This window comes from Eschrichtius robustus, chromosome 8, assembly GCF_028021215.1.
Source record: "Eschrichtius robustus isolate mEscRob2 chromosome 8, mEscRob2.pri, whole genome shotgun sequence".
Classification (NCBI taxonomy): Eukaryota; Metazoa; Chordata; class Mammalia; order Artiodactyla; family Eschrichtiidae; genus Eschrichtius; species Eschrichtius robustus.
Genome location: NC_090831.1, coordinates 101,699,642 through 101,714,993, shown reverse-complemented (window position 1 = coordinate 101,714,993; position 15,352 = coordinate 101,699,642). Strand labels below are relative to the sequence as shown.

Here is a 15,352-nt window from a genome sequence, read left to right as displayed (position 1 = left end):
CTGCATTCCAGAACACAATTCAGGAATATTTAAAGAAATACAAAAGTGTTCAGCCTCCAAGAAGGTAAAATAACAATGTCTAGCATCCAGTCAAAAATTTCTAGGCATACAAAGAAGTAGTAAAATACGACCAATGAAAAGAATAAAAACAAGCAAAAGTGAAAATGACAGGGAAGATAGAATTAGTAAACAATAGTATCAAAATAATTATTATTACCACATGTCATATGTTTAACCTGTTAAGGACATCATGGAAAACCTACAACTAACATCATACTTAATAGTAGAAAGGTAGGAAAGACTGAATGTTTTCCACCTACAGTCAAAAACAAGGCAAGGCTATCTACTCAAAAATCAATAATCAAGGTAGTGTAGTATAGAGAGTCCAGTAATAGACTCACATACATATGGTCAATTAATTTTCAACAAATGTACAGGTAATTTGCAAAATATACTTTATTCAACAAGTAGTGCTGGAACTATTGGATATCCAAATGTAAAATAATAACCTGGATCCATACCTCACACCTGATCCAAAATTTAACTCAAGATGGATAGACATAGAAAACAGAAAACCTGTGTGTCCTTGGACTAAGCACAGATGCTTAAATAAAACACCAAAATCGTGATTCATAAATGGAAAAATATTACCTCGAACTTCATCAACATTAAGAACTTTTGATCTTCCAAAGACATTATAAGGGAATCTCAGAATGGGAGAAAATATTTTCACCATACATATCCCACAAAAGACTTCTATCTAGAATATATAAATTTATTTATTTATTTTTTGGCCACCCTGCATAACTTGCAGGATCTCAGGTCCCCGACCAGGGATTGAACCTGGGCCGCAGCAGTTAAAGCCCAGAATCCTAACCAATAGGCCACCAGGGAACTCCCTATAAATAACTCTTAAAACAATAAGAAATAAAACAGCCCAATAAAAAGTTGTTTTGACAGATATTTCACTAAAGATATGTGATGGTGAAAAGGCATATGAAAAGATGCTCAACATCATTACTCTTTAGGGAAATATAAACTAAAGCCACAGTGATTGATAGGAATGGAAAATGGTACAACTCATTTTGTAAAATAGTTTGCAGTTTTTAAAAATTTAAACACCTAACGTATGACCCAACTGTTCCACTCTTAGGTATTTCCCCAAGAGAAATGGAAGCATATATCCACACAAAGACTTTAATATGAATATTTATACCAGCATTATTCATGATAGCCCAAATATGAAGACAAGTCAGATGACCATCAACAGGAATGGATAAAAAATGTATTAGAATACTTCTGAGAAACGAAAAGGGATACATTGCAATAGCATGAAAGAATATCAAAACAGCTATGCTGAGAGAAATCAGACCCAAAATAGTTCAATACTGTATGATTCCTCTTACATGAAATTATAGAAAATACAAACTAATCTAAATGACAGTAAATCAGTAGTTGCCTGGGCCCCACGAGTCGGGAGGAATCATTTGAGGGGCATGAATATATATATTGCCTTGATTGTAGTGATGGTTTCACAGGTGTATACATATGTCAAAACTTATCAAATTGTATACTTTAAATATGTGTAGTTCACTGTCTGCCACTTACACCTCTAAATCTATTTTTTTAAAAAAGCTAAGAACTTCTCTTCCATAGTGGGAAGTTAGTAGGATAATATCTAAAACTGGAAAACTAAGAATTTGAAGTATTACCATGTAGGTTAGGGATATGACATTTAAATGCCAAAAGAATCAGTTAAAAGTTAAAAACATTTTTTTCTCGAGAAATTACTTGGGAAATGGGGGTAGAACTGACATAAAGGATTTACGTTTTTCATAAAAATCCCCTTAGGAAAAGTTTCCTTTCAGGCTATGTGCATATACAACTTTGATAAAAACAGATACTGTATTTAAAATTTTAATTTAAAATGCAAAGAAAACCAGTTTAATCACTGGACAGGTCTATGCAGGCTCATTTATCTGTGTAATTAGTTGACTAAAGTGAAAATCAGCCTGACTTTGATTTATTCAGATTAGGTATTAAACTTGGTTGAATTTTATTTGTTAATTGAGTGTTTTTCACTTTGCTTAGCTATTACAGAGCTATCAAAGTGGTAAAAACCCAAAATATTTATCCTGCAAGGCAGAACAAAATGATTCCCTTCTTTTAAAACTTGTTTTGTGAAGATTAATTAAGCTTCTGTGTAGTTATTTTCTGTATTTTATTGATTCAGGATTACTTGTACTCTGTAAATGTGTTGAATTATTTACACATCACGGGCAGCTAATGCTAATTCAGAGCATACCCAGTGGGACCTCAGAGCCCTGAAATGCTAAATGTAATCTGGGGATCAGTAACATTCCATTCATAAAATGTGTCACCCATAGGTTAATAGAAATAAATAGGAAAGACAATGGGTGGATTATGCAGAAACACTGAAAAGATTTAAGCAGGAGGAGGGGACTACAAGAACCCAATTTGTGTTTTATTTAAACGTGGATTAAGGTTTATGGTATACAGAATGACTAAAGCTACTTTACTAATTTGCTAATGCTCTAAAAAGCACCACTGTGCAGGAAAAACTCTTATCAAAATAAATTGGTCATGGTTTTTTATGTATGGGCGGGGGAGGTAGTAGGGGGGAGGAGGCATAGAGGCAAGATTAAGTGAAGGAAAATTTTAACAGTAAATGAAATGGTAAACAGTACTCTGAAGAAACATGTGAGTGGCTAGATTTATATGACACTTATTTGCATTTATCTGACGTGAATGGAAGTTTCACGAAACTAAAAGCTAAACCGAATATAAATTCAACTACTGCTTTGTGAGGAATCAATCTTCCTCTTTCTCTTTAAAATCAGGTCCAGTAAAGTTTCTCTTTAAAATTTGGTCCTATAAAAGAACTTGAGCTTAAACTATATGTGCTTTTGAGGGAGACCTCTTCAAATTACAGTGCGGAAAAAAAGAATTTCTTTGTAATTATGTCTTAGAAAATATGTCTACTTAGTCCTTGGATAATGGCAAACGACATGGAAATAAGTAAACTTTTCAATTTATTAGTTTGAAGGTGTCTAAGAGCAAAATGGCAGTCCACGATGGCCCAGCTGCCTGTGTAGCACTTGATCTTGGGGCTGAGGCAGCGGTCAGGGAGGCTTTGCTGAACCTGGTTGAACAAAGCGAGGTGCACCCGCGGGATGAAGTGGCCCTGACATTCTGTACTCTCTAAGTGGAAAGTGACCTGAAGGGGGACCCTCCTCTAAAGAGCAGTAAACCTGTCACCACCATGTGGCAGCTAACTTGTGAGGGGCCCACTCATCCTCCCAGCTCTGACCCTGATTTCAGAATACCTGCCCTCCGGTTGTTGGTGTGTATTAGGAATACATGGGACTAGAAATACTTTGGATAAATGACTGCGGGCAGTAGAGCTGCAGAAGGTTTATGTGGGGGGATGGGGAGGTTGGAGAGCTAGACACCAGCAGAGACAGGCAAATGTAAGGACAAGGGGGGAGCCGGAACCTTGTTTCTCCTAGAAGTTATGTATGCAGTGTGTGTTTCCATCTTAAATCACACATAAATAAAGGAGGAAATGGGGGGAGTCATTTCATTTTATCATAGAGCTTGAATAACAACACCTTAAACAAGAAATTAGTAGGAAATGCATTTTAAGTTTCTCTTTACGTATAGGACCCTAGAGATTCCTTTTTGATTACTGTATTTTTGTACATGTATCATTGAAACTTGAGAACCTTTTTCATCACAGTTTATACCTTTACTGTTTAAGACATTTAAATCATGGGACTAGGTAAATTTCAGCATTTAAAACTTTCCTGCATGGGTCGATGCCCTTTTAACCACTTTTTACAAATGTTCTCCAATAACAGCAAGTTATAGAAGAGGGAATTATTTAGCAGTCTTGGATATTAAATGTTTGACTTTTTTGTTCCTCCTTTTTTTTTTTTTTTCTTTTTTTCTTTTTTAAAGATACTGTTTTCCCTTTGGACGACCTGAAGGTGCACTGAAAGCTACACTTTCATTACTTGAAAGGGTATGTTTGAACATTACTTTGTAAGTACTATTTGCATTCTCAGTGGCTGTGTATTTTAGTGTTGAACTAGGCAGATGGTCCCATTCCTCATGAGTGTGATATCACCTGGGTCTGTTGCATTTCATCAGTCCCTCACTTTTCCTTGCTACATTCAAATTCTTCTATATCCTGCTTTTCCTCTCCAAAGCCTTTCTGAAGCCTACCACTGCCATCCTATGCTGAGTTAGGGTTAAAGTTATCTTCTTTTTGGTAGTATCCATTTTTCCCACCTCTTTTTTTCCCCTCCTTATTTCAGATAAGTACAGTTATCTGTTTTTCAGACTTTACAGTTGTCTTTTATTATCCCCCCGACTTATTTGTACTTCTGTCTGTCATATCCCTCATACCTATAAGAGTTTAACATTTAATATTCACAAACATATCATTTCTTTCATTCTAAGTTTATCTCAATTTATTTCAGTTCAATTTGTGTTACTTTGAAAGAATTCATGAATTACAGAAATTGATGATTAATAGAAGTCATGAAATTATAGAAATATACAAAAAGTAAATAGCAAATAAGGTGTTATACCCACGCTAAAAATCATTTATTAATGAAAGTCTATTCTCCACTGCTGTTTTTGTGGCAGATTAGGTGTAAAGGGAGGGGGGCGGGAGGGAGGTCCAAGAGGGAGGGGATATATGTATACATATAGCTGTTTCACGTCGTTGTACAGCAGAAACTAATACGACATTGTAAAGCAACTCTACCCCAAACTATACCCCAATAAAAAAAAAAAAGGGAAGTATCCTTTCACCTGTCTATAAAACTATTCATGTGCTAGTTGGAAGCTAACAGCTTAAGTAATGTGAACAAGTTTTATTCCTTATCTGTATTAAAAAGAATATCTAGGGATCATCTCTATCTCTTGATTTGATTATTCCGGTCCTGATTTGTTGACTTTAAGCACTTGCTCTTGTTGATTTTTCTGCCCAAGGAATTCCAGATAATATATTATTTATTCGCACCTCTGAAAAGCAAAAAGGGGAGACATTGTTCAGTGATTTAAGGATTTGGGAGAGGAGGGCTAGAACTGATGACTAAAGTGAGATCTTTGGATTATAGATTGGTTTTATCTATATATCCCTGTCTTATCCTTGATTACTGTGAATTGTGTGATAGAAATATTATTGTCATAATTATCTGTTTCATTAGCATTTTTATAATATTAAAAGCTGCATGTAACTCAGGTTTTCAGAGTTTTCATTTCATCCTATCCATTAAGGTATCATCAACGAGATAAAACTCCTCAAAGGCAGCTTTGCTTTTTGGAACGGCATCCCATCCTGGGTACCTAGTACAGCCTCTCTATGTGCTGGTTTCCATGGCAGAGCTCCCATCCTCCCCCCAGCAGGGAAGAGTTAGTAACAGAAGAGATGCCCTCGTGCCCTGTACTGACAGGTGGCAGGATGAACAGTGACCTTTATTCCAGTTACAGTAACTAATCATGTCTCTTGCTGAATTGAAAGAGAAATGATAAGGGCTATTTCTTCATTTTCATGTCTCTGTACTTACTGAAATCTTAGAAAAATAAAATCTACATGTGAATTCTTGATACAAACGGTGTCTTGGAAGAACTTGGGGCGGAAGCATAAAACACAAATTGTGTGTCTCCCTTTTTGCACTTGCTAGCCCTTTATCTGCGCTTCTCCAGGAAAGGGGATTTAGTTTCCCCACACACACTTCAAATGAAGTGTCCAGCTCCTAGATACTGTGAAATATTGCATGATTTCAACCCTAGACTCACCTCTGTAATAGATATAGACATTCTAATTTTAACAGCTATTTCTATTATTTGAAAGTTTGGCACCATGGGAAAGCTTAATAGTAAAATTAATCTTAAATTTAAATTTTAGTAATAATCACCTTAAAAATAATAGTGCCTGTTAATGCTTATATTTTTTTACTCTAAACAGAAGGATTTTTCTGGCAATGAAGAGTCTAATGTGCAGTTCTAATTAAAGTGCCAAATATACATCAGTGTGTTAAAGATTTTTAATGTGAAAATATGAAGAAAAATTTAATTTGATAGGGGAGGAAATCTTTAAGTGATAAAGTTTGCTGTTTTCAGAAGGAAACCTTGTCTGACAAAATGAAAATATGTCGTCAAGGATCACCAATGCTAGAATGATTGAATGAATTTGAGATTATAAAATCCGTAGTGCCGAGGCTGATCGAAATAGAATGAAGTAACAAACCATGAAACGGATGTCTTCATGTTCTTTCAGTATTTCTTTCAAAGTAAAAGACTAATAGGATAGTCAGAACACTTACAAAAGTATTGTCTTATTTATGTTAAGATTTTGCTATACCTGTATATTGTAGAATTTGAATGTAAGCAAAGCACGGAAAGCCACATTAATTATATGGAAAATAGCGTTTGACTAATTGTATGATCAAAACTTACTGTGAGCAGTTTTATCACTAGGAAAGTTTTAAGGAAAATTATCAATGAGTCACTATAAAAGTACTTAAGTACATTATATTTTGAATTCTGGATACAATTGTATTTTCCATTTGCCAATATTAATACTTTTAAATGAAAAATCCAAAAACAATTTAGGAACCCAACAGAAAATAATCAGTTTTTTTTTTTTTAATTTCAGAAAGTTTTCCTTGTGTTTTAACATTTGATACTCCATTCATTTCACTAAGACAAAGAAGCTCCCCCCATCCCCAGCAGATCAAAATAACTAAAGTGTAATTAGTGAGAGTAGGGGTCTTGATTTTTATAAAGCGCGTAAATGATGCTTATTTTAATGGAATTTATGTTTTCATATATATTGCTCAAAAGATTTAAAGCTTTTAAATCAGGGATATGCAAGGTAAACTTTATTACAAAGTATCCCAAGGACTGTAATCCTCCTTTGAAACAGCTGCTCTAGTGGCGTTGTGGGTCCCTGGAGGAAAAGTGACAGTCACACTGAATGGTGGCTTGGGCAAGGGAGGTTTTGATGTGCATAAATGAGGCTTAGACAGATGGAGCCAAGACTGGGAGAGATTACTTCCCGGCTGTGAAGTGCTGACTCATCACCTCCCCCAGTGTTACCTAGGACCCCTTCCTACCAATAGGTCTAGGGCAATTTGTGTACTTGTTTTTTAAGTATGTTATGCCGTCTCTCTCTCTCTCTTTCTCTCTCTAGGTTTTAATGAAAGATATTGCCACTCCCATACCAGCAGAAGAGGTGAAAAAAGTGGTCAGAAAATGTCTTGAGAAAGCAGCCTTGATCAATTACACGAGACTCACAGAATATGCCAAGATAGAAGGTCAGTGCAGTGAGCAATTGCCGAAATGGCAGTGAGAGCCAACAGTGCCTATTAACTGCATTTTCTGTGAGAAGTCCTTTCCTTTCTTGAAGAAACCTGTGCCGTGGCAAAGGGAAATGTCTCATTAAAATCTCAGCTGGTGAACTGAAGAGCTTTTTCCTATTCATTGCCTTAATATGCCTCCTGGGACTCTGCTTGAATGAAAGACCCAGGATTCATGCATAAGTTGTCCTTTGTTCTTATTTTGAGTTTTGAAGAAACCAAAACGTGTTTTCATGGGTTGTATTTTTTGACATTACAGTAAGTATGTCTAACATTTAAACTATGGGCAGTGTATTCTCTCCTGATCAGTAACAGTGTAGTATTATTTAATTTTATTTTTGGTTCTGTAGCATCTCTCAGAGAAAGAGGAAACTTGTTGATTATCGTGAGGGCTGAAATAAACTGATAGAATTTCCTGCAACTTTTAATTGCTTACAATATATTGATGCATTCGTAAGATTAGATCTCTTGAGAGGACTGTGCATTTTTTCTCTTTCTTCAGGTTTTATTCATTAAGGATAATTATTCATTTTATTCATTTAAGGTTTAAGATAACTTAGAAATACATAGATTGAAATTTGTGGCAAAGTCACACAGTCAGCTTTTATCTGACAATCCTTTGACTGATATAATTAAAAGTAATAGAAATAACCTCAGGTTCTTTAATTATCATAAAACTAGCTTGTGTAATACATGTAGCATTAACTTAGGGAGGAAAAAAAGTTTATAGTGTTAATACTTATCTCTAAAAATAAAAAGTAAATCATCTGTTAGAAAAAATTTAGTAATTTTTAATATAAAATTGTATTTAATGAATTATAAATTTATTAATTAGTTGATACTATGATAGATTCATCAAAATTGGGACATTGAAAAAGATGATTATAATTGGCTGTGTTATATCCTTTTTTCTCTCCAAATCTGATCAAGCTCTCTAACAAGCACGTGATAACCAGCCTCCTGAGTGATTAACAAAAAAGCCATCCCATCACTATAGCAACCAATATTATATCACGAGAGTAACAACATGAAACCTCCTTAGATACCAGTTTAACATCATTAATTATGATATCATGTTGTGTTAAAGCAGAAGCAATGAATATTAGGTCATTTGGGGAAAGTGGAAGATAAACAGATTGGTTTTCACATTTTGAATACTCCTTCAAACAATTTTCATGTTTTGGGAATATTGGGTATTGTGAACACGGATTGAAAGAATTGATATAAAAATAGACATATTAAAACCTTCCAAATCTGGCAAAGAGAAAAAAATTGTAGACAACCTGAGTAAACACAATATTGTTTTATCTAAATATTATGAATGCTGTCCAAAAAACTATGAGAATCCTTTTGGTCTTAACTATTTTAGTTATTTTTGACCATTACCTATCCAACAATACTGAAAAGATATGCAGTATATTTTTTGTTTTATCTCTGTATTTATTTTCTAGTTGTAGAATCCATTTTAATATGGACAAATGAAGAACTTTCTTTTACTTGTACACAGCCATGGGCTCCTCTCATTAATCAGCTAGATAAACACGTTAACAATAGTGATCAGAAAGGAATAGTTATTCTTCTGGATCACACACAAAAACAAGTCTGTGTTAGAGAAAAGCCTAAAAGAGGACCCAATGGAGAGTGAGCAGGGAACTCTCCCACCTCTTCCTTTCTGGAGTCACCGCCTCTCTTATCTCGAGTCCAGTGTGAGAACATTCTAGAAAAAGGATACTAGAAATCTAGTCAGGTAGGACTGCTGAGCAGTCTCTTTTCAAAAATAAATAAAATGCATACTTATTAGATAAGAAAAACTTTTATCCTTTTCATTTTCTCCCTTCTCCCCCTTTTTTGTATCTTAAAAAATAAAGCGCTTTGTTTTATGCTCGGGCTCAGACCAAGAACAAAGTCGACTTTAAGTTAGAAATAGGAAATGGGCTACTTTTCTTTGCTTGATTGGTCTTTCACGTTACGTGAGTGAGTAACACGGGTAGAGTTTGTTTTTCTCCTAAATTCTCTTCTCTTATGTTTTAGGCCCAGCAGAAAAGGAAACAGGTAATTAATGTTTGTGCATGCATGTGCCATTATTTCTAATGTGGCGGTGTTGTGTTTTGATATGGATGAATAGCTCTTTCCTTTTCAGGGCTCCTGTTAGATCACTTTGACTAAGATACTGAAAAGACTTTGATTTTATTGGAACTGTTGCTAATGCTTTGTAGGGAAAATATAGGCCATTTATCTCTGCAAAAGTTCAGCAATGTTTTTTTGATATGAATTCAAAGCAAAACACCTGAGGCTGTATTAATGTTATGCATTAGGTTTTAACCACGTACACTAATCTTATTTGGAAGCTGTTGCCAATATTTGAAGGACTCTTAACAACTAGAAAAGAGGACCATCTTTCTTTTATCACTCTTGGAAGATAACCTGAGAGTAAAAATGCATAAATGCTATTAAGTAAAAAGTAAGCAGCTCTTAACTTTGAAAGTTGTTAATCATAGGAATGAGCAGAGGTTATAAAATCCCATTCTCAAGAAATTGCTAGGAAAGAGTTCTTCTCTGGGTCTCTGAGTTTTTAAAGATTTTGTTACTTTTGTGTGTGTGCACGTGCACGCCACTTCTCACAGTTGTAATTAATTTAATTAATGGGCCATTATGTATTCATCCTGTCCATCTCCGCTTCAGCCTCTTGCAGGCAGGGTCTCTACTGAACTTGTTCACTGTTGTATCTCCAGCACCCAGCACTGTGCCCATGACACAAAGTAGGTACTTAGTAGTTGGAGAGAGACAAGAGGTCCATTAGTTAAGTTCCATTTGAAATCAGTGGCGTGAGAGACAAGTGATGAACCTTTCTAATCCGAGTTTTCTCATCTTAGTCAAATTTTGCATGCAGTCTTATAGACAAGTTTGCTTGGGTTGTTTTTAACTGAAGTCTTCCATTAAGGATGCTATTTCTTTTTTCTGACCTTCACTTCTTTTCCAGTATTTGACCTCAGAATGTGTCAGGAAGAAAACACTCAGAGCCAGGAAAAGGGGAAAGAACACACCTACAATGATCGCTGAAGTGCACTTTAGAAAAGATGAATTAGAAAAAAATATTACCATCCCCTCTTATGACAGCCCACTGTGATAGCAGCAGTCCCATGATCTTTAACAGACTTTTTCAAAACCTCGTATAGCATCTTATCTCCCACATTTCTGTGGTAAAAATAGTTTTTATATAATTTTCAAACAAGAAGTCTAGGGTTGTTAGTGGTTTTCCCACTTGCCATAGAGTAAATAAGTCAGCCAGCTGGGACTGCAGTCAGGTGTCCTGATCCCCAACCTACAGAGACGACGTTCCTGCCCCTGTGAAATAGGAAGGGGTCACCACACGCCATGACGAGGATGGAGCGGAGGCAGTTGCCCTGCTTGTGACAGTTGCTGTCTGCTGTGTACAGCACTTCCAACCAGGTGAAAGTCTTCCCTTCACTTGTGTTTAACACCGTACCATTGCTCAACTGTCTAGGCTGCAGACTCTGGGAAAAATACTTTTTAAAAGTCAAATGCTTGTATAGAAAAGAGAAAAAAATCAGTATAGCCTCAGTAATTTAAGCGAATCGAAGGGAAAGCTACCCTCCATTGAAGACTGTTCTGAAGTAACAGAAGAGAGGTTTTTAAGAAATGTAGTTATATTCCTTTAGTTGTATTTGGTTGCCAGTTAACAGGGTTACCTAGTGAATGTTCTTGGAGGTGCTTTTAAAAGTGAGTAAAAATGAGAATATCAGTTGCATGTGTAAGAGCTTAAATGCTTGATAAGACTTTGAAACAGTACTCTCTTGAGCATTATAATCATCATCCTCAGTTAGTTTGTTCCACATAGAGAAGAGTAAAATTTGGCTCAAGGTTTGTCATCATGTTGTCATCTGTTGACCTGCCTGTTGCTCCAGAGGTTTTTCATTTACACTGCTTCAGTAGTTCCTTAAACAGCTCTTCAAAACAGATATTTTACAGAAGAGGTAACTAAGACTTCAGAAAAAGGCGGTAACTGGCACAAGGTTGTGCTGCTATTAAAATTGAGCAGACCTGGGCTTCCCTGGTGGCACAGTGGTTGAGAATCTGCCTGCCAATGCAGGGGACACGGGTTCGAGCCCTGGTCTGGGAAGATCCCACATGCCGCGGAGCAACTAGGCCCGTGAGCCACAATTACTGAGCCTGCGTGTCTGGAGCCTGTGCTCCGCAACAAGAGAGGCCGCGACAGTGAGAGGCCCGCGCACCACGATGAAGAGTGGCCCCCACTTGCCACAACTAGAGAAAGCCCTCGCACAGAAACGAAGACCCAACACAGCCAAAAATAAATAAATAAATTAATTAATTAATTAAAAAAAAAAATTCAGCAGACCTGAGATTCGCACCCATGTTCCTCAGACCCCAGAGGCCTCTCCATGCTCTCCCCCTGGCTGCCCTGCCTCCAAGGCTGTCTGATCCAAAGTCGTGGCATTTTCTGATAAACCCCTCATACACATCACAAAAGCCAAGGGTTAATATTGGTAGGGTCTCTTTTTCCAAAAATAATATTTATTTAATAATAGGAGCAAACACTTACATGCCAGTCACTATTCTAAGCACTTTACATGTATCTGTTTATTCTCTACAACAAGCCTTTACAGTAAATACTACTATTATTATTCCTTTTTTAGTAAACCGAAGCAGAGAGGTTATTATCTACCAGCCAGTCTCTGGTCACATAGCTAGTAAGTGGGAGATTGGAACCCACTGTCTACCTATTAAGATATCTTCTTATTTTCCTATATGTTCCTTCCTCCCCATTCTTGGCAAGCTTGCATAGTTCAATTTGCACTCAGTTAAAATTCACGGACATTTAAAAAGGAGTCTGGAACAGTGCTGCACATAGAAATATGATGAAAGCCATATATGTAACTTAAAAAAAAATTGTAGTCACATTAAAGAGGTAAAAAGAAATAGGTGAAATTAATGTTGTGCATATAGCTTATTTAACCCAATATACCCAAAATATCATCATTTTAAAATGTATTCAGTATACACAACTATTGAGATGTTTTACATTATTTTTTTCCTATGTCTTTGAAATCCAGTGGGCATCTCCCTCTCGCAGCACATCTCCATTAGAAGTAGCCCCATTTCAAATACTCATCCACCACATGTGGCTAGTGGCTGCTGAATTGGACAACAGAGGTGTCTGGTTGGAAGGCTAAGAGCTGAACTCCAGAAACTGACGCTCTTTATTTTCCCGGACACATGTTAAGTGTCAGGTGTTGAACGTGATTAAAATGTGCAGCCTCCCCCACCCCGCATGTCTCTTCCCTTTCCCTGCTTTATTCTTCTCCATAGCCCATTTGATCTGACACATAAGATAGTTCTTTCATCCAACTATTGTCCTACAATGTTAGCCCCACAAGGGCAGGGCTTATGTATTTCAAAACTGCTGTATCTCCAGTGCCAAGAAAAGTGCCTGGTGCGGTGTAACTTGATAAATACTTTATTGAATAAACGATTGAGTTAATGGCCCAAAGAGTGAGCAGGCTGTTCACAGCAGAGAGAATATCTGTAAGCTGGGAGGCTGGCTTGCAATAGATCATTCAAACCAATCACTGAACAATTAACAATATAGAGCAAACCCTGACCGCTAAAAAAATAACAAGGTTGGAAAAATTAAACCAGAATTTCATGCCCTTTATAATGGTGGAGGGTGGGAGTGAGGAGGCACTAACTCTGGATCACAGAAGCCAGAAGTTACAGACGGCAGCTGTATTGATCATAGTTAATAATCTAACCTGTTTCAGTTGTTTCTATAATGCAGCGCGTTGCTCAGTTTGACTCGAAGTTCTTGTCCCTCCTTGGGAATTCTTCAGATTCTCCATTGGCAGCACAAATTTGCAGAATAAAGGAATGTTACAGCTCTGCAATAGATGAAATGAAACAGATGACCTCTCTCTAAATGCCTTCTTTCCTTCTTGGGAATTACTTGCATGTGTTTTATGAGAACAGATAGTCCATTTTAAGAACTTGAAACCTCTAGAAAGCGATTGTTTTTTTTAATTTTAAGAAAAGTTTGAGATTTACACTGTTGTGAAATCAGCTAGTTTTCTTCTTTGGTTTAATTTTATCCCTAACTTTTTATGTAATAGTAAGATCATTTTTTTTTTTAAGATTTAATCTATTATTTTTTTTTTTAATAAATTTATTTATTTATTTTTTATTATTTTTAGCTGTGTTGGGTCTTCGTTTCTGTGCGAGGGCTTTCTCTAGTTGCGGCGAGCAGGGGCCACTCTTCATCGTGGTGCGTGGGCCTCTCACTATCGCGGCCTCTCTTGTTGCGGAGCACAGGCTCCAGACGCGCAGGCTCAGTAGTTGTGGCTCACGGGCCCAGTTGCTCCGCGGCATGTGGGATCTTACCAGACCAGGGTTCGAACCCGTGTCCCCTGCATCGGCAGGCAGATTCTCAACCACTGTGCCACCAGGGAAGCCCCAAGATCATTTTTATTTATAATCCAAGGTTCAAAATGATACTGAAACTTTATTTTTCTCATTGTGTTTTTCTTAAATCACATACCTTGTTGATGCAAATTAGCTGTTACTTTTAAAGAAGAACCCATTCTTTAATTCACAGAATTTTTTATGGACAAGAACAACTATAAAACATCTAATAACAGTCCCTGTCTTCTCCTGAAAACTACATAACATATTGTGACTTACGATAAAAGAGGAGGGAGACCACTCCTTAGAGCTTGCCTTGACCTGAGATCTTTTACGTAAATTTGGTACCTAAGCTTCTTGTGAATCTCAAAACGTGGAGGTGCCCTAAACAAAAGGTAGCATGGAATGAACAGGCAGAGGCTTTGTGCAGTGATGATCTCTCTGGGCCCTCTGGTTGCCAGGTTCCCAGGTCTAACCCCCAGTGCTTTCATTTTCAAAGTCTCAGTTGAACAGGACAGAGATGCTTTCCCAGAGGGCCGCGCTGCTTGCTTTCTTTGAGTGGAGAAGTTGCACTGTGGCCATCCTTACGTCATTAGGATGTGTTTGCCATCTGGGTGGCATTTTAATTTAGCACTTCATTGTCAGAGTGTAGCGATAAATAATAAGTAAGTGAAATCTGTTCTACTGAAGAACATGTGTGTGCACAGAAATGAGTATATAAACTGCACAGTTGATGAAAATTCTTCTTGTTAATGAATAATTTCATATTAATATTTCTAGGATAACTTAGCAGTGTACTCTCATAAAAGTTTTTTGAGTTTCCTTATAAATTTGATTCTTAAATTTTTTGAGTATTATATGTTACCATGAAATTCAGGCTACAATAGCTAAGTAATAGACCTGAAATTTTGCACTCCCGTAAGCACTGACAACACTTTGCAGGAGGTAATTTGTATACTAAAGGAAACAGGGCCCTCACCTTAAAAATGATAAAACAAAATTAAAGAATTGAAGAATTTCTGTCCAGCCTATTTGGACAGTGTGGCTTGGACTCTGGGACTTAGGCCTGAACGTAAAACCTCTGTGACCATTTCTGCTTCTGATGATTTCACCCGATGATTTAGGGAGAAATTGATAGATACGATTTCTGGCTCTAAAACAAAGAGAATGACCTATTGTCTTTTTATTTAAAATATTTGAGAAAATCATATAAATCTGTAAATTTTTTTTTTTTTTTAGTTTGTAAGGCGATATGTGTATATACAGTAAAAACTCATTCCTTGAGCTACACTGATTTAGCATCTGTGATTACCTGGATAGGATCAAAGTAAAATTTATTTTTGCACTATATACAAAGAAAAGCTGTGAGTATTTTTCAGAGGGTCAATGAACTATTTAAATTACCTAAGAAGATCATTGTTTTCTGATAACCATAAATTACTTTGATTCTATCACCGAGTATGATACAATTGAAATGCTAATTTTAAACTATTTTTATCAGCATGTTCTTGTCAATATATTGA

General features: G+C 36.5%; 1 protein-coding gene across 6 annotated transcripts in view; it reads left to right on the top strand.

Moving 5' to 3' along the window:
* Positions 1-15,352, top strand: part of CADPS2 (calcium dependent secretion activator 2) — a 552,288-nt gene that overhangs the window by 419,306 nt on the left and 117,630 nt on the right. For 4 of the 6 annotated variants that reach the window (XM_068549381.1, XM_068549380.1, XM_068549379.1 and 1 more), the window contains exons 15-17: positions 3,982-4,045; positions 7,229-7,352; positions 9,426-9,446. In XM_068549381.1, the coding sequence (XP_068405482.1) occupies positions 3,982-4,045; positions 7,229-7,352; positions 9,426-9,446 (209 nt within the window). The remainder of the gene's footprint in view (positions 1-3,981; positions 4,046-7,228; positions 7,353-9,425; positions 9,447-15,352) is intronic. The other 2 variants (XM_068549383.1, XM_068549382.1) reach the window with 1 other exon arrangement.